The sequence below is a fragment of the Prenolepis imparis genome, unplaced genomic scaffold, assembly GCF_030444845.1.
Source record: "Prenolepis imparis isolate NDT839.2.m4 unplaced genomic scaffold, iyPreImpa1.0 SCAF_79, whole genome shotgun sequence".
In the NCBI taxonomy this organism is placed as follows: domain Eukaryota; kingdom Metazoa; phylum Arthropoda; class Insecta; order Hymenoptera; family Formicidae; genus Prenolepis; species Prenolepis imparis.
Genome location: NW_028141237.1, coordinates 48,980 through 73,614, shown reverse-complemented (window position 1 = coordinate 73,614; position 24,635 = coordinate 48,980). Strand labels below are relative to the sequence as shown.

The window sequence follows — 24,635 nt, the reverse complement described above, 5'->3', positions numbered from 1 at the left end:
CCAAATTACACACGATAAATAATAACTTGGAAAACAATGAGCAAAGGTTTTTCACCAAAAAATACTTTCTATACCCAATGGCAACCAACGGAATAATCCTTACCGTAGTAATAGCAATAATAATTTATATAACAAAAAAAACCAGGAAAACCGTATACAAACCTACAACAATACCAAGACCAAAACCAATATTAAAACGTAGGCTAAGCACGCGATATTAGAAGTAAGAACAAAAATTGTAAAGCATTGTAAATATCGCTATAGAACTAAGAAAACTACGTGCCTCGTTTTCTTTTCTAACGGGGGAGGGATGTTATAGCCCTAAAAGCTATAACTATAATTATTAAAATCACTTAATATAATTATTATTATTTTGTATATATTACACAAAAATAAGTAAGACGCATGCTTGCAAAAGCGCTGAGGCAATAAGAATTTCGACAAGCATACGAAATCCGAAAAACGAGACTAACGCTGAGTAAGCACTGCGCTAATTAAGAAATTACCAAAATCGCAAGCAAAGCGTTCCATTAACCTCCTTCGCTTGCGACTAGTAACCCAATTATTAGATATAAAAAGGACCCTAAGACAACTCTCGAGGTCCCAGTCAAGCTGCAGTAAAGCGCAAGTACGTTAATAACAAACCACGACACGATTGTGAACAAGTGATCTACGCAACAACTGTGTAAGCATACTTTATTTTGCGTCACCCCAAGACGCTCATATACTTTGTACAACTGACTATTTATATTAAATATATTGTGAAACCACAAACGGGAGTGAAATTCCCCCTGACGTTCCCGAGCTTCCTAGTTCTAATTCGGTAACGATCCCTTAACTATCCTGTGCCTCACAAGGGCATAACAATGCATACAATGTAAACATATATGTATATATATACACACACACACACATACACATAATATATTTATATGACGAAGTATATTGGGGTGCAATTCACTTTTTATTAATTAATTATATATAATTGACTTTTTATTTCTTTTTTATTTATTTTATTAATTTTTTTATTAATTTTTTTTTATTTTAATTACTTATTTATTTATTTTTATTATTTTATAATTTTAATATTTTTTTAATAATGACATTTCCCAATATACAATATTTTAAATTTTTTGACGGAAGAAACCACCACCTTCTCGCGGTTTCCGTTGAGCAACAATATGTACGTCGTACATTAGTACAAAATAAATAGGGAATAAAAAGAATAAAATCTTAAACAATATTTATAAATTAAAATATTATTTTATTACAATTATTTCTTTAAAGATAAAAAATCTTTTTTAATAGAAAGGCGTATATATTGGCCAAGAGTGGATTTTTATATATAAAATATACTTATAATTATTAATTATAATTATTATTAATTAATAATTATTTTTAATTAAAATTTTAAATATAAGTTACTTAATTTATGTTTAAAATATATTAATTTTATTAATATTATTTTATAATATTAAATATATTTTTTATATTTTATATTTTCTTTTTGCATATTGGGTCGCATCGCCTACTCACTATCGCCAGTATTCCGGATTCGCTCGAAATTCGTAGCTCTATTCTAAAGAAAATAAAGGACAAAAGATATACCTGTCCTCTTCTACATATGTTCGAAGGACAAGGGTTCTCATCTTTTCGGTGCGCTCTGCGCTGCCGACCTACCCCCTCCACTGCAAGATGGCTGTCGCGAAGTGGCTGTCGCGCGTGAAATCTTGCATCACTGGTTGCATGAGCAGGTCTTGCGCCCTGGCCGAGTGGTTAATATTAACCTGGAGGAGGTGAGCATTGTCAAGAGGCATAATTACACCTTGCTCACCTCCTCCAGGTTAGCCTCCTTAGCAGCTCTTACTTGAGCTGGCTTCTCGGGTACTTGTTTCCCCTTATTCCCCCCTTCTTCTTTTGTTTTCGGCTCCTGCTTGCTTCCGTTCCCTCCCCTTTTGGTTATTTTGGCATAGGCGCAGGCCCTCCCCCCGTACCTGTGGTCGGCCTTGCGCCCGTAATCTTTACAATACGGGCAGCAAGGCCGCTCTGTGCATCCACCCGCCTTGTGCCCAGTTTTACCACAGCGGTAACAAAGACCGCTGCGGTCTGTTTCCGCCTTGCATGTAGCGCGAGTATGACCCGCGCCCATGCACCTGAAGCACTGTAGAGGGCGGGCCTCCAGTGTTTCCATTTTTACTGTGGTCCAACCAACCATTAGTGGGCCAGCTTTCATTATCTTGCTGGCCGCTATAGTCGGAATTTGTGCCCAGCAAGAACTCAGGCCGTCCCGGGGGGACCTGGATATTTTACCAATCCTGATATCCCCCTCGAGACAGCCTCCTGCCCCGGCCAACGAGGCCAAGATGTCTTCTGCTGTCGCAGAATCATCCAGGCCGGAGATACGCATCTCCGACCTCTTTATAGGGACGGAGACCCTGATTCCCTTGGGTTCAAGGGACTTCTTCAAGGCCTCCGCCAACAATTTAGCCTTTTCGGCATTTCCCTCCCCGGTTACTTCGTATAATAAGCCCCCAGTGGCGGCCCTCTTTGGTCTGAGTGACGGAATACTGAAATCCTGTAGACGAATCTCTTTCTGGATTCCGGCCATTGCTTCGCCCAGAGACCGTTGGGTCGCCACTCCGTCGGCGTCTGTGGTCTCCATTTCGTTTCCCCCATGAGATGGCATACTAATCAGGATTGCCGCTCTCCTGGGGGGGCGAATGTTGGCCTTCGGTCGGCTGGCTTCTTTCTCAGCGGTTCCTACAGTCTCCTTTGCCGCTTTACCGCTCTTCACTGCTGCTCCCCGGTTCGCTGCTGCTACTATCAATGGAGCTTTCGCCTCCTTCTTGATAGACTGAGGATTCTCGATGTTCTTCGTCCCCTTCTTCTTCTTATTCCTCTTCTTCCTCGTCTCCGCCACCGTCCACTCCTGCTCCTCTTTCTTGTCATGAGGAGTAGAGAGTATTTTGACGTCAGTGCAGACCTCCTGGATTGAAATAATCTTCGGTTTCTGCACTGCCGTCTTGCCCACTTTTTGCCCGCTCCTCGGTGGAACGGAATTCTGTGAAGGCTGTGAAGTTTGTGAAGGCTTTGTCTTCAGTACCCTCTTCTCCTTGGGCTCGTCCCCGGATTTTGCAGCCGCTGCTGCGGCATATGTTTTTGAGGTTTTCGCCCCTGCCGGTGCTGCCTTATTGGCAGAAGTTCCCACCGGAGGTCGAAAGCTCCTTTCCGGTGGAAGCCTCTCCTCGACCGCCGCGAATCTTGCATTAATCATCTTGCCTACCTGCTTGATGATGGAGGCCTCCATATTGCCTATTGCTGATTCGCTTTCCTGTTGAGAGGATCTGGGTGCAACGCCCTTGTCATTGTTCTTCCCCTTCAGTTGGAAGTTGACGAGAGACGTGTCCTCCTTAGTGGCCGAAGTGTCCCCTCCTTTTCCGGAGGTAACGAATTCCTCCCTCAGGTTTCTGATTTCCACCCGAAATCCCTGTACCGTCCGTTTCATGGAGGCAATTTCCGCTTTAAGTTGGCGGTTTTCCTCCATCAGCTTGATATTCTCTTCGTTTGCCGTGCGACAAAGTTCCTTTGTGGCCGATGTGACCACCTCAGCCGCTAACTTAACCTAACCTTTCTTTACTAATTTTCTACCTATTTTACATGTTTACATCCTTTACGTAAAAATTTACGTTTTTTTACGTAAAAAAAATAAAAAAATTATTTTTTTACGTGTAAACGCATATCACTGATTATAATATAATATCGTAATATATATTCTAATATATTATAACATATATAATGTATTACAAATATTATCATTATCATTAATAATGTTACATGATTTATTATTATAGTTTATATTTTTAACAAAGTAAAAGATTCAAACGCCAGTACTTATAAAACAAGGTTAAAGAAATTTTTAAACGACCAACTGGCTAGTGATAATGCGTTTATTTATCGTTACGTTTCGAAATTAAAGATCTGAATTTCCACATTACATATCTTATAAAAAAACTACAGAATATTGAAATGACGGGTTTGGTTGCGTTGTTTTCTATTGAGTTCTTAGATGAATTTTATTCCTGTAATAATAGTAGTTTAAGAAGTAATTTTTATCACAAACAAAAAACTAGACTATCAAATAAATTTAATAATATCTTGGACAAATATAAAACTAACAACAATGTTCTTAAAGATATTGATAAATCGAAATGGCTCGTTAACCTGAGTGATAGGATTTTACCGGAGGCCGTTCAAAATGTTTTATGCTTGGGTGAAAGTTTTAGTCTCCGAGTCAATTAGACGACATCTTTGCTATCATTCCTAGGAATGGTATTAATGAGATCTTATATAGTTTTAATAACTACCATCCTAGATTAAAGTTTACTTATGAACTTGAAACGGATGGCTCGATAGAATTTTTGGACACTAAAGTCATTAGATGCAATAACAATCTTATCACTAATTGGTACAGAAAACCAACCTTTTCGGGTAGATATATTAATTATTATTCCGGCCAACCACATAGATACAAAGTTAATACTATAGTTAATCTCACAGACAGAGCGATTTTACTCTCTGATAAAAGGTTTCACGATAAGAATATTTTGACTATTAAACAAATTTTATCTAATAATTGTTACCCGATACATTTTTATAATAAGATTATCAATAGAAGATTAAAAGATCTATACTCAATGAATGAGGAACGTACAAATATTAAAAATAAGTTTGATCCCTCAAAGTGTGTGGTTTTTCCGTATATTAAGGGCTTAAGTGAGGAGATTCGTCAATCGTTGAATAATTACGGCTTAGAGGTTTTACACACAGTACCAAATAAACTCGATACTTTGATTAAAAAAGGAAAGGACCAACTTGAACCGAACAAAAGAACGAATATTGTTTATAAGATTTCTTGCAATGATTGTGGTGCTTGTTACATCGGGCAAATAAAACGACATCTTGAAACGCGCATAAAAGAACATAGAAGTGACATTAGGAAACACCAGAGTAATCATTCGGTGGTTAGTAAGCACAGGGTTGCAAGAAATCATGAATTTGATTGGACGTCGGTATCAATCTTACACAACGAATGTAATTTGAAAAAGAGAGAAATTAGGGAAATGATTTGTATAAAAAAAACATAGAGATGCGATTAATCTGCAGAAGGATACGGATAATTTGAACGCGATATATGACACTATTCTTAACGTACTTTAATATCCTTGACTAATGAATTTGTTATTGTCACGATTTTTATATATTATGTTTATGTTTATAACACTTTCTTTATATATCTCAACATTCTGACTTATACCAGCTTACGTTAGACTTTTCTAGTCACTGTGTAAAATGATGACGGAATTTCCACTCACGTACGGTCATTTCACATACTGAAACACTATATCTATAGAAATTGCAGATTGTAAGGTATTGTTTTTACATGTATTATATGTTTTATTGGCTTATATCATTATTATAACATCTACGAGCCTTAATGGTTTTTGTTATTTTAGTCTGAAGAGGACCCGATATAGGGTCGAAACGTAACGATAAATAAACGCATTATCACTAGCCAGTTGGTCGTTTAAAAATTTCTTTAACCTTGTTATATTTTTAAATAATTTGAATATAAATATTTGATACTTTTTTTTTAAATATTTTTAAATGAATAAAACAAAAATATATATAAAAGTTTATAAAAATACAATGAATATTATTATTATTATATTTGATAATATTTAATAAAATTTAAGATATTTGAGTTAAAATAATAAAGTTGATATCTTTCTTAATATTTTTTAAAAGTTAATTTTTGCGTATTAATTTTGTAATATGAAATTTCTTAGACCCAATTGCACCAATGTTATTTTAACTTTAAGTGAGACTTGAATATGTATCTATCTTTAACTTTCTTTCTAAATAAATAAAGATATTATATATTTAAGTCTTACTTAAAGCCAAAGTAGGTAACGTTGATACAATCGGGCTTTAAATATTTAATTTTACAATGGTTTCTAAATTCTCAATAAGAAAAATATTATAAAAGAATAAATTAGAATACATAAATAAATAATTAAATAATATAATAATAATATAATAATAATATAATAATAATAATAATAATAATATTACAGATTATTCATTTGGACGGTGTGCAAGTGCGCCCGCCAAAAATGGCACAATTTAATAATGGCAACGTGCCATATGAATTATTAGTAAAGTCTAATACAATCGTATCAAATATGGGAATATTTGATCCAATTAGTTCTTTAGATATACTACCTGAATCAGTCGAATTTTGTGATGTATTAAATACTACAAATCGTATTAGTAAGTATTCTTTCATTATATTTTTAATAATTTTTTTATTATTTTTACCTATTATACTATACAATTTGGAATAAGTTAATTTTTTATCTTATCTTTTATATATTATTAATTGTTTTTCTACAAAATATATAGCTGTTATATATTGCTGTTTTTTTAAAATCTATATAGCTATTAATTGCAAATTACATACTTTTTTAAAACAAAAACAACGTGTTTTCTTTATATTAATTAATTTCTTTCATTATTTTGTGTATAAAGATATTAAAGTAAGATCATCGGTAAATAATTATTTTATGAGATATTTCATAATTTATGTAATATTATTTCAAATTATAGTATAAAATATCTTGTAAACTGTTTATTTTTTCATCCTACCATTATAATTTTTTTATACAAATATTGCAGAAAAAAATTAATTTATTGTATATATTTTAAAAAAATATGGTTTCTTTTAAAAAATTTAAAATGATCTTGCCCTGATCTTGACAACGTCAGCTAAGAAATATAAAAATTTTTTTAAAACTTTATTATAATTATATTATAAATAATAAAATTTAATTTTATTCAATTTTTTCTAATTAATTGTATACTTTACAGTCTTAAAAGGATATGTAAAAACAAATTTTCAAATAACGATAGATAAATTAAATAAAATTATTGGATGCGGTGCAATAACAGATGGTGTGTATAAATTAGAAATACACATTATGAATTTTATAGAGGATGATTATTTTAAATATGATATTAAAAAAGGGGATCATATTGAAGTAATCGGGATTATGCAAGTAACAAGTAAAAACATTTATTATATATTATTATACATGTTTTTAATTATTAAATCAATAACTAATAATAAGAATTTTAAATAATTATTAATATATTTAAATAATTACTAATAATATAATTAAATAATTCTCTCTCTCTCTCTCTCTCTCTCTCTCTCTCTCTCTCTCTCTCTCTCTCTCTCTCTCTCTCTCTCTCTCTCTCTCTCTCTCTCTCTCTCTACTTGTACATACTATACAGATAAAGTCATATATAAATCATTCATATGTCGTGCTTACATATATGTGTATGTACATATAACACACATATTAACGAAAATTTCAGGCACTTTTTTATTTTTACTAAGTTTCTAAACTGATATCTGAAGATTCACTTATATTCCTTTATTCAATTCTAATGGTGAAGTCGTGTTATTTTGTATATACAAATTATCAATAAAAAGAATAACCTGTCTAAATAAATTAATCGTTTGGTTGATAACCATACAAACCTTTTAGGATCTCATTAAAATCTTCTTTACAATTCCATTTACAAAAAAAATAATCACATAATCCCTTTATATCAAAATAATATTATATATATACACACACATATACAGGGTTTATCAGGGTGTCCGGTAATAGTCGCATCAACCGTCGTGTGCAGGTAGAGCTAGTTAAACCGAGTAGAAAAGTCCTCTACCATTTTGCGATATTCTCAATAATAAGAGAGAAATAAATTAAAGAAAATCAGCCATTTCGCGCGATGATAAGCGTGCGGCGAGAAGAGACAGCCCACTCGGGGGTCCAGAGTTAGCGCTACTCGTATGGAGTTACTGTCTTTTGTAAAGCGCTCCTCCCCGCTTCATCGCGCGCTTAGCGACCGTGTAACATTATACTGTTTCTTTTCGCCGCATGCTTAGTAACGACATAAAACTGGGCTGTCTCTTCTCGCCGTCGTCACGCGAATTGGCCGATCTTTATTAATTAATATCTCTCTTATTATTGAGAATATCGCAAAATGGTAAAGGACTTTTCTACTCGGTTTAACTAGCTCTACCTGCACACGACGGTTGATGCGACTATTACCGGACACCCTGTATATATATTGACCAGGTGTAGTAGACTTATTTTCGAGAAGTCAGCGTAGTCAAACGTCAAGTGCGTGATAATACCACGCTGTGGATTAGGATTCCATCCTGAGCTCTCGCATTCTTTTTTGCAAATTTTCATATAAAATAAAATAAATTTTACACATTTATGTTTGTTTTTTAATATGTACGCTTGATAATTTTTTAAATTTAGAACGATATAATTTTCAATATAAACTTGAGAAATAAGTAGGCTATCGAGCCAAACGCGGATATTTGTGCGTCAGATAGCGACAATAATTTTTTTCGCAATAAGTTTTGTGCACGGGGCACGAAAATTTTGCTGGGTCCGTTGTCAAGATTTTAGTTATGAATAAATCTCAATTCAAGATTCCTATATTCCCCTTTGATCCCCTTCGACAGCCTATTTATTTATTAAATTTATAATAACGAGCCTAAAAAATTCTTGATATAATTTTAATTCAATTTACTTTTTATTCAATCTTATATATTTTATACATTTATCCGATAAGGTCAGATCAATGTATAAGATATATAATAAGATTGAATAAAAAGTAAATTGATTGTAAATTATATCAAGAATTTTTTAGGCTCGTTATTATAAATTTAATAAATAAATAGACTGTCGAAGAGGATCAAAGGGGAATATAGGAATCTCGAATTGAGATTTATTCATAAATAAAATCTTGACAACGGACTCAGCAAAATTTTCATGCCCCGTGCATAAAACTTATAGCGAAAAGAATTATTTTCGCTATCTGACGCACAAATATCCGCGTTTGACTCGATAGCCTACTTATTTCTCAAGTTTATATTGAAAATTATATCGTTCTAAATTAAAAAAGTTATCAAGCGTACATATTAAAAAACACAAACATAAATGTGTAAAATTTATTTTATTTTATATGAAAATTTGCAAAAAAGAATGAGTAGGTATACTATGAGAGTTCTAACCCATGGGGCTCTGAGGGGGGTGCGGGGCGCGGGGGGTTCTCCGTGGCGAGGGGTATGACATCACGCGGGGTGGGGGTATCTCGTGGGCGCGGGGGCTGACGTCACGCGGGTGGAGGGGGATGTTTCGACAAAGGAGGGGGAGTTTTCTGAGTGCAATATTTGTAGATGGTATCTTTACGACTTTTTTATGAGGGGTCTTAGACATTTTCCCCAAAAAGGTATAGAACAAGCGCCGATGATTAACAATTTTGTACCCTCGTTAATATAATTTTATTACGGAAGCGCCGATGTCCGGCTGCTCGTCAACGGAGCGTTCTAGAGTTCATTAAAACTATGTTTTTCATTTTATGGACATTTTATCATTAGGAAAGGAATGAAGATTTTAAGCCGACGCTGCGACGAACATGTCTAAACGTGATTTAATAGGCCTCTACCTATTTGCGTTGACGTTCGGCAGCTTGTACCCTCGCGGAAAATCTCCCATAAAAACGAGAGCGAAACATCTTCCTTAATATTTTTTAAGGAAGAATGCAACGTATCGGCGCCAACGTTCGGCAGCTTGTGTCCTTACTCCTCTATCCATAAAACCGATATCTCGGGAAACTATCTTTTGAGATACGCCAAATGTTAGAAAAGAAGATAGAATTAGGTGAAATATATATAAGGAGGATGAGAGCGCGTCAAACCATAGTACGATTTGAAAGCGCATAGATGCAGCGGTGAAAAAAGTTTAGTGGTTACTTTCTTGTATTAGAAGTGTTAGTGGTATAATAGTGAATAAAAGAAATAATGGAAAACATCGAGCAGAACGAACGCGACCTGTTGGAGCGGTCCCGCCAAGTCACCACCTTGGGCGAATATTTTGAATGGGCGCTGCTCTGCGAGGAATTTATCAATTTGCTCGAAGAACGCAGTCGTGTCAAGCGTCCGCGACTCTCGATTGGATATAGACAATCTTTGGTTGCTAGAATCGCGCGACTCGAGGGTGCAAAGACTCGATTGCAGAGACAGTTTATACCCAGTGGTGGTAATTACAGTGGCGATAATAACACGGGAAGACTCGTTTGGCGAGAGATCGATACCGCGTTCGAAAATCGGATATTGACAGGTGCGGTGATTAACGCAGACTATATCGAACCGCGACAATTTTTGGAAGACGCTAGTAGTGTAGTTCTCGAGCAAGTGCAAGATGTTATAAAAATACACAACTGTGCAAAAGTAAATACCGTGTTCAACGGTGAGTTTGTGACAGGTGATATGCGCTCCAACAAAAGCATTAACACGCGAAATTATGAACTCTTTCGCACGTCCGATTTACACGAGTGGTATGAGCGGCATGTCATCGAATCCACATTGGCGTCTCTCGAAGAGTTTCAGGAACGTGATAGCGGATGGGCATTGTCACGAATCCTTGATCTTACGGTCAACGTCAACAAGTGCAATCCTATGCGTGCTGGGTGTTATTTAAACTTGCCGCGAGAAATTGTGACGAAGAGAGCAGTGGTGAACGTGCAGTCTAAAGACAATGCATGTTTCGCATGGTCAGTGGTGGCCGCTCTGCATCCAGTTGCAAAATATAGTGAGAGAACATCGTCATATCCACACTATACGACAGTGTTAAATCTTCAGGACATTGAGTTTCCGATGACGTTAAACCAAATTAAAAAGTTTGAACTGGCAAATAACATCTCAATCAACGTCTACGGCATTGAGAGGAAGAAGGAATTATCTATTCTTCCGATACAGCTCACCGATCGGAAGAGAGAAAAACATGTAAATATGCTGTATGTGGAGGAGGACGACAGCGTTGGGCATTTCGCGTATATAAAAAATCTATCTCGGCTTGTCAGCACGCAACTGAGCAAACACAATGGTCAAAAATATATCTGCGATCGGTATGTATATTTATTGCAAACTATATAATAATTTTAAATAAAATTGTAAATAAAATTGTAATTTTTTTTTTCACAGATGCTTGCACTTCTTTAATTTGAGCGAAAAATTGGAGGCTCACATTGCGGACTGTCGAGAAATGAACGACTGCGCTATCCGATTACCAAGCGATAAAGACAAGTGGCTCGACTTCGACAACTACAACAGAAAGGAGCGATTTCCCTTCGTGGTGTACGCCGACTTGGAGTGTGTGCTGAAGAAGACGCCGGAACATGCGTCATACTCCCAACATCACGAGGTATTTAGCGTTGGGTATTACGTGCAATGTTCGTACGACAACTCGTTATCCGCGTATAATTCTCGCCGTAGTATCGATTGCGTTTCATGGTTCGCCGAAGAACTTAAAAATTTAGCGCATCGTGTAAAGGGTATTTTGTCTGATAATGTCCCCATGACAAAATTAACGCAAGATGAATGGGAAAAATTTCATAGCGCCACGCATTGTCATATATGCGAAAAACCGTTTGGGCCGGATGATACACGCGTACGCGATCATTGTCATCTGACCGGGCGATACAGGGGTTCCGCGCACTCAAACTGTAATCTAAACTACAAAGACTCTTATGTCATTCCTGTAGTTTTCCATAATCTATCCGGCTATGACGCACATTTCATCATAAAAGAAATAGCTACCGCGTATAAAGGACGCGTAGATGTGCTTCCAATAACAAAAGAAAAATACATTTCATTTACGAAGACTGTCAATAGTACCGACGACGACAAAGATTGGAAAACTTTCGTGAAATTACGATTCATCGATTCATACAAATTTCTCAGTGCTAGTCTTGACAAATTGGCATCTTTTTTGAATAAGGATAAGTTAAAAATTTTGCGTTCCAATTTTTCCGCATTATCCACCAACAATTTTGAATTATTAACGCGAAAAGGTGTCTTTCCGTACGAGTACATTGACTGCGTGGACAGGCTGCAGGACACGCGTTTACCACCACGCGAATCGTTTTACAGTTCTTTAACCAGTGACACTGTATCCGAGAACGACTACGCACATGCCGTCAACGTGTGGCAGCAGTTCTCCATTCAAACCTTGGGTGAATACAGCGATCTGTACTTAAAAACTGATGTCTTGTTGTTGGCAGATATATTTGAAAACTTTCGCGACACTTGCATCGCGAGTTACGGACTCGATCCTGCGTATTATTATACTCTTCCTGGGTATACATGGGACGCGATGCTAAAACATACACGCGTAAATTTCGAACTGCTTACCGATATCGATATGGTTATGTTTATTGAACGAGGTATACGCGGTGGTCTAAGTCAATGTTCAGGAAGATACGCCCATGCTAATAACAAGTACATGCAATCGTATGATCCGTCGAAACCATCATCATATTTAATGTATTTAGATGTAAATAATTTGTATGGATGGGCAATGTGTCAACCACTACCTTATGCCGATTTTCGATGGGTCGACGATGTATCTAATTTTGACATCTCGTCAATAGCGCTCGATTCACCTACAGGCTATATCCTCGAAGTAGATTTAGAATATCCGCAACATCTTCACGACATGCACACTGACCTACCGTTTTGCCCGACGCGCGACAAGCCGCCCGGCAAGCGGGAAGATAAGCTTCTCGCAACGCTATATGATAAGAAGCGTTATGTCATACACTACCGCAACCTGCAACAGTGCACGCGTCACGGCCTTCGCGTTACAAAAATACATCGCGTATTACAATTCACTCAATCCGCATGGCTCCGCGATTACATTGAACTAAATACAAAATTTAGAACACATGCGAAAAATGATTTTGAGAAAAATTTGTACAAATTGATGAACAACGCGGTATTTGGCAAAACGATGGAAAACGTTCGAAATCATGTAGATGTAAAATTATTGACAAAGTGGGACGGACGATACGGTGCAGAGGCGATGATTGCTAAACCAAATTTTCACAGTAGAAGCATCTTTTCGGAAAATTTAATTGCCGTAGAATTACGTAAACTCGAAGTAAAATTTAACAAACCAATCTATGTTGGTATGTGTATACTCGACATATCGAAAGTGTGTCTGTACGAATTTCACTACGAGTACATGTCACCGCTCTATCGTGAAAGATGCCGAATAATGTACACTGACACCGACAGTTTAATATACCATATTAAATGCGAAGACGTGTATGAAAATATGAAACACGATATCGCTAGATTCGATACGAGCGATTATCCAATTGACAACGCGTACGGTATAGCGCATGCAAACAAAAAGGTGCCAGGCTTGATGAAAGACGAGAATAACGGTGCAATAATGACCGAATTCGTCGGGCTCAGAGCAAAAATGTACGCTTTGCGAGTGGATGGTAAGAAAGATACAAAAAAGGTTAAAGGTGTCAAAAGTAACGTTGTCGCGAGAACGATAACATTCGACGATTATACGCGGTGCCTGAACGACGAGATTGAAATGACACGTAGTCAGTCATGTATTAGGTCGAAATTGCATGAAGTATACACCATCTGCGAGACAAAAATTGCTCTAAGTCCGTACGACGATAAGCGGTATATCATACCTGATTCGACCGACACATTACCATGGGGACATTATCAGATACCCTTATAAAATATAATGTAATATAATGTATGTGCGATATAATGTTATGTAACATATGTGTATGTATTTCATATATTGGAACGGAAAGGATGTATTAATAAAGATTTTGTATTTCACATATTTCATGTATATTGTAATATTTCAAATACTTTTATTTGTTGTACACATTATATATTTTTTAATTTTTGAGTAATTAATAAATACAATTTGTATGAATTAAATTGCATTGTCCTTATGTATCCAAGAGTTGTGCGAATTGTCAAATCCCAGCCATTTTACGTAAACCTCGTCACCCCTCCTGCGCAGTACTTTCTCCACGAGATATACGTCCGGATAATTCGCGCTATGCAACTCGTGCTCGTAAAACGCTCCAGCGACAGATGTTTTGCGATAGTCCTCGAGTAGATAGGTTACGGGATTAGTACGCTGCACTTTAACAATTTTAAACACTTCGGTTGTCCAATTTGGTGTGTAACCCTTCTCGAAAAGTTTCTTGTACTTGCTAACGCGTACCGGGTCACCTACTTTGAACTTTGCCGGAGCGGCAATCTTTATGTTACTATATACCGTTTTTAAAAGTTTATCAGCGATCGCGGGGGTGACGTCGACGGGTCGCATGCCGATCGTTCGATGCTTGCGCGCGTTGTAATCCGATACGAGTTCCGCCAACGCGTCGATCCACTTGTAAGTTCCGTTCAACGTAAACATCTTCCACATGTCGTTCTTCAGCGTGCGATTGAATCGCTCCACAACCGATGCCTTCAATACCGAATATGTAGAATAGTGATTGATGTTATGTTTCCGTATAAGCCGTTGCACGTCGGCGTTATAAAATTCTTTCCCCATATCGGTTTGCATGTTTCTCGGACATCTCTTGCTATCTCGAATTATCTCGGCGATAGCGTCAGCCGTCTCGCTTCCAGCTTTACTCTTGAGTGGTATGGCCCACGCGTACTTGCTCAACACATCGATGACGGTGAGTATGTAGTGGTAACCTCTGTTGAAACGAGAGTACGGACGCATCTCGACGATGTCAGCTTGCCACAGGTCATCGTATCCCCGCACTATGACGTGTCTTCGGGGAAAATTTTTCCTTGCCGGCGCGTGCAGTTCGTTCACCAACTGCCGTTTCTCCAAACTATGTTGTTTCATCGCTTCGTCGGTTTTTCTCGATCGCCGTTTGCCGCTCGTTTTATGATTCATTTTCGTTTGTCGTTCTTCAATAGCCGTTCCTGACCCGTTCTTGAGCTGTTCGTAGCCGTTCCTGACCCGTTCGTAGCCGTTCCTGACCCGTTCTTGAGCCGTTCCTGACCCGTTCTTGAGCCGTTCCTGACCCGTTCTTGAGCCGTTCCTGACCCGTTCGTAGCCGTTCCTGACCCGTTCTTGAGCCGTTCGTAGCCGTTCCTGACCCGTTCGTAGCCGTTCCTGACCCGTTCGTAGCCGTTCCTGAGTCGTTCTTGTGTTGTTTACTTCCGTTCTTGACCCATTCGAAAATCGTTCTTGATTCGTTCGCTGCCTTGTTCACAGTCGTTTCTAACCCGTTCGTAGCCTTTCCTGACCCGTTCGCAGCCGTTACTGACCCGTTCGCAGCCCTGCTTGAGTTGTTTGTAGCCTTGCATGTAGCCTTTAAAGACTTGTTCGTAGCCTCGTTCGCAGCCCTGCTTGAGTTGTTGGTAGCCTCGTTCGCTGTTGCTAGGCCGTTCATAGCCTCGTTCGCAGCTGTTGCTAGGCCGTTCACTACCACTCATTGTAGTTAGATAGCAGTTCGATAATCCTTCGTAGCTGTTCGATAATTGTTCGTAGCCGTTCGATAACCCTTCGTAAATGTTCGATAACCGTTCGATAGCCGCTCCTAACCCGTTCACTGCTGCTCATTCAGGTTGATAGCCGTTTCTGAGTTAGCGTTAGCCGCGCGTTGAAGTTCGTTTATCACAATCTGTATTGCCCGCACATCCTTCTCGAACGAAGTCAGCTTCTCATCTGATTCTTTCTGTTGATTCATCAATCTTTTAACGCAGGATTCCACATACAGTTTGTTGACGGCATCGGTGTCAGCCTCAGGTTGCGCTACACGACGAATCTTCCGCGACCTTGCGTCATAGTCTGTAGCGACACGACATAGAGCGTTTTCGTGCACGTAACTTTTCACCAATCTATCCCAAGAACCGCTCGTGCCGGTTGCATCATTTCTTGGTTCGAATAATCCAAATTTGTTGATAGGCATTTTTTTTTTTTTCCACCGATGAGTGACGCTGATCGACTGATTAGATTTGTTGAGACACCATTCAATTTATAATAATGCCTGCTTCGCGAAGTTCCTCGATGATCGACAGGATCTCATTGTCGTGAGCGTTGTGGCCAGCTCGGCGCGAAGCGTCCAGCAATCGTACCCGATCCACTAGCTCGTTGGGGTCATCCCAGTGTATATAATCGATCTTATTGTCGGTTAGCGCCATCGCGTGAGGCATGAATACTCCCTTTCCAGATTTTTTCTTTTCAATCGATATCAATGGTGCGATTATATGTTTGTACTTGTATCCCCTGTTGCTTCGTAATTGGCCTTGTGTGTCATAATTGCGTTTATGCGCGTTCGTCGCCAATAATATACTCTTGTATTTACGCATATCATCCTCCGTGTAAATGTCATCATCGGGAATTCTCTTGAAGATCAATTCGTATAATCCTGGTGTACCAATGTACCTCACTTCGTCTATAATTATAGAGTCATATTTGTCAATGTCGAATCGTTTGTTACCGAGACGCATTTCATCCTTGTCGAAATAGACACCGTACACGTGATCGATTTTCCTTTCTTTGTCACCACCGAGGAGAGTGCTCATGTACTCTTGTCCCAGTGGTCCCAAGTGCTTTCGCAACATTTCTTGACCTTCCAGCGTTTGTAATGTGTTTCGAACAAACGATGTTTCAAGCGTGCTGCCCGAGGTTTCGAAAACATTTTCGTTTGCGAGTGTTTCGGGTATCATAGGCTGTACGATTCTCGTTGTCGCAAACGGTGTAGAGCTTATCATCGGTTCATCCAGTAAAGCATTCGATGTACGCTGTGTCGATGAGCGATTCGGGTTTGACCGTTTCCTCTTTTTCGGTGTCGCATCATCCTTCTCCTCTTCCTCCTCTTCCTCCTCCTCCTTGTACCGCTTGATGGGTAAGATTTTAATCTTTGCGGTACTTTCCGGCTCGTTTTTCACCGCGATCGAGTTGTCGACAATCTTTTGTAGCGGCTCAATAATAGGTCTAAAATGGGTCTTGACCGCGATATCGTCATCGATCTTACCGGTCTTCAAAGCGCGATGTTTCTTGCGGATTGATTCACTAGTTTTCGCAATCTCCTTCGCTATCTTTTCACGCTCGCGAATATTATCGTTCTCAGCCATGTCGGTAGAGTGTCGAACGCTCGTGTTTCACCTCTCTCGACAGAACATCGGCAACGACTAATTGTTTTGCGGTATCGCGAACACGTTAAATCCGTTTCTGTATCGGCCGTTCGTAAGCGAGCTATCCTTATCTATCACTAGAAATCCATACTTTTGCTGCCAACAAGTACGACATAATTCACTGAAATCCTCGTATGACATGTCAGTATTCACGTGATCATTGTACACATGTTTCAAGTTGGTACCATCCTGTTTAAACAAGATTAGCAGGTTTGCGTTGTCGCGTATAAGATGTTTCGGTATTCTTGCGTATGTCTGACAGAGATAGAAGCAGTCGACGTTCGAGTGGCGTCCCATTGAAAAGTATTCTCTTATCGTATTTTGTTTGTCACACGCCACGTCATCGAAAACGAAAATCGAGTTTGGACATGCTTCGCTCGGTGGAATGACGTCACTGTTATTGGAGAATGTAAAATAGCCGATTTCATCGATCGACGTCAACAAATTCTCCAGATACTGATATTTTGGCTGTTGCAGTGACTTTGAGTACACGTACACGTTTTCAAAGCGGACGCCGTGCGGGCTTTCTATCAAACTAATCAACACGTTAGTTTTACCGCAATTCGAGGGGCCGCAAACGATCGCGCGTATAGTAGTCGGCAGTATCGTACCGTGTCTACGCATCTCCGCGTTGTCCCCCATCGATCGTAATCTGGCGTCGTAATTCGTCACCCGTATCGCGAAAGGTTGTCGCACGAAATTCATGTTCACACTCCTGACTGGATCGAACGTCTGCCTATTTATAGCTGCGCGGAACTGCGAATTGCTCAGTAACGAAAAAATGTTTGTCTTGCTATCAAGCCCTTACGATATTTGTAATTTGAGCGCCGAACAGCTACAATTTGTGTCGAAAACAGTTTTATTGCGAATGTGCGGCAATTACGTTCACTGCGTGTGGGACAAGCTTCCGGAACATATAAAGGCGGATTTGGAGGTTCAAACTTATCGCCGCTGTTTCGAACATTACAATCGACCGTGGCAGCGAACGCACATTGACGGTCCAGCACCGATGATAAAAGATTGCAGCGAATGTCAACGAAAATAGGTAGAGGCCTATTAAATCAGGCGATAAACGCACTTCCGATCGAATTCCATATCCCCGGCTATCAGTTTTGCGGTCCGGGCACGCGACTACAAAAGCGATTAGCCAGGCGATTAGCCAGAGGCGATCGAGGTATCAACCCATTGGACGCGGCGTGCCGTGAACACGATATAGCGTACTCTCGAAGCAACGATCTCATCGAGAGACACGCGGCAGATAGGATACTCGCCAAAGAAGCGCAAACTCGCATCGTTGCGAGAGATTCGACTCTCGGTGAGAGAGCCGCCGCCACAGCTGTCTGGGCAGCGATGAAAGCCAAGACGAAGTTCGGTATGGGCCTGAAGACGACAAAGACGAAGACGAAGAAAAAGATGGCGAAGAAACGAATACTTCCGGTAGCGAAACGTGGGGGTGTATTACCGATTCTACCAATGTTGGGTGCGCTCGGATCTCTGGTCGGTGGAGCGGCTGGTGTAGCGAAGATGGTGAACGACGGAAAAGCTGCACAACGTCAGTTGCAAGAGATGCTACGTCACAATCGCGCCATGGAAGGTCACGGATTGTATCTCGCTCCATACAAACACGGACGAGGAGTTTCAACGAGAAAAAAAGGGGGAAAAAAAAAAAACGTCAAAGAGACGCTAAAAATGCCTCAGGGCGTAACTACCAACATACAATTGCTACAACTGGCAAAACGTATGCACATTCCGTATTTTAGAGGTGTTTTCATGCGTGATTCATTACCAATCGGTGGTATATATCGAAACGAGAGCGGCATCGTAAATTTGGACGCTAAAGGATCGGGTACTCATTGGGTAGCGTATACAAAGAGGGGGGATCGCGCTATATATTTTGACAGTTTCGGCAATCTTCGACCGCCGAATGAATTGGTGCGATATTTAAATGTGACAAAGATACAATACAATTACACACCTGTTCAAACTTACAATCAAAGCATCTGTGGACAATTGTGCTTACAGTTTCTCCGAGCGGTCGATGCATGTGAATTTAAAGACTGACATTGCGCTATTTAACTCAGTATTCGTTAAACAGTTTTGCCGATATGTCTATGACATTCACACTGACCAGGAAGAGTAGTGTTCTCGCGGCAAACTACTTTCCCGCCGTAGATTTGAGCGACGATGAATACGAGCTAGGTCTAGCGGATTTTGAGACTTATCACACGATATCGAACGTTAATTCCTCGAATAATAAATTTTACTTTGGCAAAGATGACGCGGAAATTACGATTCCCGAGGGATCGTACGAGCTGCAAGCGATACATGAGTTTTTGAAACATGCAATTTTACGAAAACGTGCGCGACACGCTGTTCATGATGATGATAAAAAACACGCTGACACCACGCATATTCGGACGAATGACGACGGTGACTTTGAAGATGGAGAATATCCGATAGTGCTCCGCGCTAATTATAATACGATGAGGAGCGAGATCAAATGCGCCTACAGAATGAATTTTAGCAAGCCTAACAACATTGGATCGCTGCTGGGATTCTCGAACCGTATACTGCAGCCGCGAAAATGGTATAAGTCGGACATGCCGATTAATATTATCAACGTGAACATTATCCGCGTAGAATGTAATGTGACCGCGGGCGCGTACAGCAACGGCAAACTCGTTCATACGATACATGAATTTTCACCGAGGGTACCACCAGGATATAAGATATCGGAAACACCGGCGCACATCATTTACCTGCCGATCATCGTGCGGAGCATTACGGATTTAACGTTACGCGTTGTCGACCAGGACAGACGATTGCTCGATTTTCGAGGAGAAGAGATCACCATTAGATTGCACGTACGACGACGACAGCGATAACGTACGTGTGCGGCGTATGAGATGCTCGTGTTGAACGGATCGAAAGATACGAGAGATAACACAATCTTTACGGAGCCAGCGACAACAACGTCGACATTCACTAATATCCAATCATCCGGTTGCAGTAAGAAAAAGAAACTGAACGCATCAAACGTTGCGTTTTTACAATCTTTGGGATTCGCGGTGCGAAACATCTGAACAATGACCGACATCCTCAACATTGGAGACGAGCCAATCTTCGACGATCGCATCGTCAAGATCGAGACTCACACGTACAACCCGTTCGCTAACACAACATTCGGACACAGTGATGAGATAAGAATACCCATACAACAACAGGATCTGTATACGTTGCCGTATGAAAGTTTCCTATACATCGAGGGAGAACTAAAGATAAATAAACCAGCCGAAGGATCTGCTGTGATACTGGGAAATAATTGTGTCGCATTCATGTTCGATGAGATTCGATACGAACTCGATGGCGTGGAGATTGATCGCAATAGAAACGTGGGAATAACAAGTTTGCTCAAAAACTATGTAACGATATCATCCGATAGAAGCATGATTATGAGAAACGCCGGCTGGACTGATCCGACTACTGCGAATGGAAACTTCAATTTTTGCGTACCGCTCTACATGTTATTGGGATTTTGCGAGGATTACAGACGAGTGGTGATGAACGCTCGTCATGAGTTAATCTTAATACGATCGCGCAACGACAACAATTGTCTGATTGGAGATTCGACGCTGGAGCCTGTGGTCAACATATTCAAGATACAATGGCGAATGCCGCATGTGTTGTTGAGCGAGATTAAGAAGCTGTCGATGCTGCGCGCTCTGGAAAGCGGACATTACCTCAGCATGGGTTTTCGCTCGTGGGATCTGTATGAGTATCCGCTATTGCAGCGTACAACCAAGCATTCATGGGCCATTAAGACAGCGACTCAGCTGGAGAAGCCACGATATGTTATCTTCGCTCTGCAGACAGGTCGGAAAAACATCATATCTGAGGATATGAGTCGATTCGACGATTGCAAGATGACCAATGTGAAACTCTATCTGAACTCGGAATGTTATCCGTACGACGATATGAATCTGGATTTCGATAAAAACAGATGGTCGATTCTGTACGATACGTATGCGCGTTTCTGCAAGAACTATTATGGATACGAGTATCTCGAGCCGAGTCTCACCGTCTCAATGTTTCTACGTAACGGTCCGTTCGTGATCATCGATTGTTCTCGACAAAACGAATCGGTCAAGAGCGCAACCGTGGATGTGAGATTGGAATTCGAGTGTAAGGAGAATGTGCCGATGAATGCCACTGCGTACTGTCTCATCATACATGATCGCGTGATCCAGTACAACCCGTTGACCAACGTTGTGCGCAAAATCACCTAAACACACCAACAATTTAGAGAGAGGGGGAAGCATAGCAGAATATAAATCAAAGTGTTATGAGATAGTTGCCATTCTTCTTTTTAACTGATACATCGAAGAGAGAGATCTCGTCATGTCCGTACCAACGTTTGTGGATCTACAGGGGTTTATCCTCAATAAACAATTCATTGTAAAGGAAGCGGCAATCCTGAGAAGAGGATTTATTTTGTCACATTATTTTTTCGCATGTCCTGTACCATGGAGTGTACTCATAAAATCGGAGAGACACCAAGCCTCATGGTTGACTCGAAATCATCATGGATTGCAATGGGAAGATGGAAACGTTCCATACAGCATGGCTCAGCGTTTGATTACAACAGCTATCATTGGTGGACCACATGAAGAAGAAGAAGAATCCATTCTCGTATATGTAAAAGGACTTGAGAAGCGAGAATGGTTAGCCGATATATTGGATGATGCGGGAAACGGTTTCATTATTGAGACCTTGGATGCTGATTACGATGATATCGAGTCTCTAAATAATCTAGATGTTAAAAACACTATGCGATGTGGAAAACATGTTAAGAATTGCGCATTACAAAATGTATTCAAAATATTTAACTGGTGGTCGCAACGTCAGAAAGAATTGCAAGATTTGGAAAAATAAAATATTTAAACATTAATGTGTTTTATCTCTTATTCCCCTTCCCCAATCCTTTCCTCACAAATCGTTTCTAAGAATTCTTTTTATCCGAGTGCCGTTTCCCCTTCTCCTAAATTTCATAGCGCCAATAGTATTCTAGAATCTCCCACCACATTTACCCCACTACTTTTAAAAATAAGCGTCACGTATATTCTTAATTTTATACGATCAGTGTAGCGTTAACCGTTCATACTGGTGGTTCACTTTTAAAATCTGGAAATATGTACTACGCTAAAAGAAGCAGTGGCTCCGGCAGACCTGTGAATAATTACGTCCCGAGTCGTGATGACACTCCATCGTTTGAGAATAAATGTGACGAGTAAGTTTAACTTCTTTCTTTCTATCTTTATATTTTTTTTTTTTTTTTACAAATTGTATTATTTTCAAACTAATTTCATTTTTACAGCATTTCATTGGAGCGTCGTGCGGTTCGTATACTAGGCAGACGATACGCATTGACAGCTACGGAATTTAAATTCCTCGAAATTGGTATCAAAGTGGATCCACCGAGTTACGTGGAAATCGCCATAGGAGATCATCGAGGAAAGGAACTGATACTATCTCTCGAAGCGTGGAAAGGACTCTACGAGCAACGTCACAATATTCAGAATCTGCTTCGAAACGATTTTAAAGATGCCTACAGTTTTATAAGCGTTGGACCGTTAACAGTGCGAGTTCGTACGATTAACGACGCCAAGTTAATAAGTCTTGAATCTTCAAATGTATGCATGATGATGATCGAATCGACGTTACACCGTATGTTCGATCTCGATCCTTGCATTGATGTAACTTTTGACCGATTGGTTAAAATTACCAATACAGTCGATATCAAGTTTACGCAATTTTCAAATATCGCGTCCAATGTAACGAATCCTAAAGAAGTATCAAATGTAATACGCGCTAGCGACGCCTTCAACAAGCATCAGCTCATCGATTGCGAGCTGGCAGCTTTAGTTTTTAGTCCATAATATGTAAGAAAAAAAAAAAAATATTTAAAAGAAGAATAAAGAGTTTTTAAGTCTAAATTATGATGTAATTTCTTTGCATGCATTTCCATTCTCCATCTTTCTCCCACCCGTAACCAATCCCAGCTCTCATACGTAGCTCGTTGCACGGTCTTTGTGGGGGATGACGTCATGCGGGGAAGGGGGAACGTGACGCTAGAGACTGAGAGGCTAGGGATCGCGAGACTAGGGACCGAGAGGCTAGGGACTGCGAGAGAGGTAGCGCTTAGGAGAGAAAGAGAGAGCGCGAGGTGAACGCGAGAGAAAGAGAGGGTGTGAGGCGAACGTGAAGGAGAGAGATGTTGCGGCGAGGAGAGAGAGAGAGAGAGAGAGAGAGATGACGCGAGGTTAGGGACTGCTAGAGATAGCGCTTAGGAGAGAAAGAGAGAGCGCGAGGTGAACGCGAGAGACAGAGATAGCGAGAGGCGCATGCGAGAGATGACGCAGTGAAGGAAAAGAAGAGGAATTTTTAAAATGAATATATTAATTTAATATCAATTATTTTTAATTATGAATAAATGTGTATTATACATTTGTGTGTGTGTGTGTGTGTGTGTGTGTTTAAAAGAATATAAATGGATATAAATGTATATGAATGTATATAAATGTGAATATATAAATGTGAATATAAAATGGATATACGAGTAAAATTTTTAAAAATATATATAAATGAATATAAAGATAAGAATATAAAGATGAAAATATAAAGATGAAAATATAAATGAATATCATAATATATAAAAATTGTCGGTGGTGGAGGTGGCTATGGTAAAGCCGACGATTGTGGATGCGAGGCGGTGAGGCGGCCGAATGCTAGGTGCTGTGAGAAGCGGAGGCGACGGCTGGGCGGGGACTCCTGCATAACAGAAAATTTTTATTAATTATTTTAATAATTTATAATTTATTTTAGAATATATTTAAAAAAAATAAGAAACTGATACTTACAATGCGTACACACCGAGCACATGTTCCGGCTAAATATCATACATAGCGGGGCACGACAAACGCTGCACAATTCTTGTTCTATTATGTTAAACATTCTCGTATAATGTTGTCGTACAACACAAATGTTTGGAAATAGTTCCACATTTCTTATAAAGCAGCTAGTGCACAGTTTAATATTATCCCAAGGTACATAAAACAAATTTAAAACGCACATTTTCAACGATGCATTTATAGTAAGCATCTCAACCGGTGCCACAAATTGTATAGTTGTTTCGGCAAAGTCTTCACAATCATCACTATTATAATCAGAGTCTTCAAGAGGCTCTATCACTTCTTCATCATCAGATTCATTTATCACTTCTTCATCATCAGATTCATTTATCACATTTACAATTCTATTATTAATTTCTTCGACTATCATTACTTCCTCGTCATTATCACTATCCTCAATCATAATAATATCTTCATCCATTTCTTTTACTCTGATCTGTGCTATACGAATGCTAAAGACTTTTTGACGCGGAGACAGACTCTCTCCATAAGTTTCAACCCCCATCCCTCTCAAAATTATCGCAATTCTTCCT

General features: G+C 39.4%; 2 protein-coding genes across 2 annotated transcripts; both read left to right on the top strand.

Annotated features, from left to right (window-relative positions):
* The first annotated feature begins 6,173 nt into the window (after window positions 1-6,173).
* LOC145947429 (uncharacterized) lies at window positions 6,174-11,080 on the top strand. The gene is made up of 2 exons (XM_083057209.1): window positions 6,174-6,305; window positions 10,163-11,080. Exons 1-2 carry the CDS (start codon window positions 6,174-6,176, stop codon window positions 11,078-11,080), a joined length of 1,050 nt encoding a protein of 349 aa, XP_082913335.1.
* A 1,866-nt stretch (window positions 11,081-12,946) lies between these two features.
* Window positions 12,947-13,691, top strand: LOC145947431 (uncharacterized). Its single transcript, XM_083057211.1, has one exon. It carries the CDS (start codon window positions 13,008-13,010, stop codon window positions 13,689-13,691), a length of 684 nt encoding a protein of 227 aa, XP_082913337.1. The 5' UTR covers window positions 12,947-13,007.
* The last annotated feature ends 10,944 nt before the right edge of the window (window positions 13,692-24,635 follow it).

Coding starts and splice junctions, on each gene's coding strand:
- LOC145947429 (XM_083057209.1), top strand. CDS start 6,174: ATGGCACAATTTAATAATGGCAACGTGCCATATGAATTATTAGTAAAG. Junction 6,306..10,162: donor AATCAGTCGAATTTTGTGAT/GTATTAAATACT, acceptor ACTCGATTGCAG/AGACAGTTTATACCCAGTGG.
- LOC145947431 (XM_083057211.1), top strand. CDS start 13,008: ATGATTGCTAAACCAAATTTTCACAGTAGAAGCATCTTTTCGGAAAAT.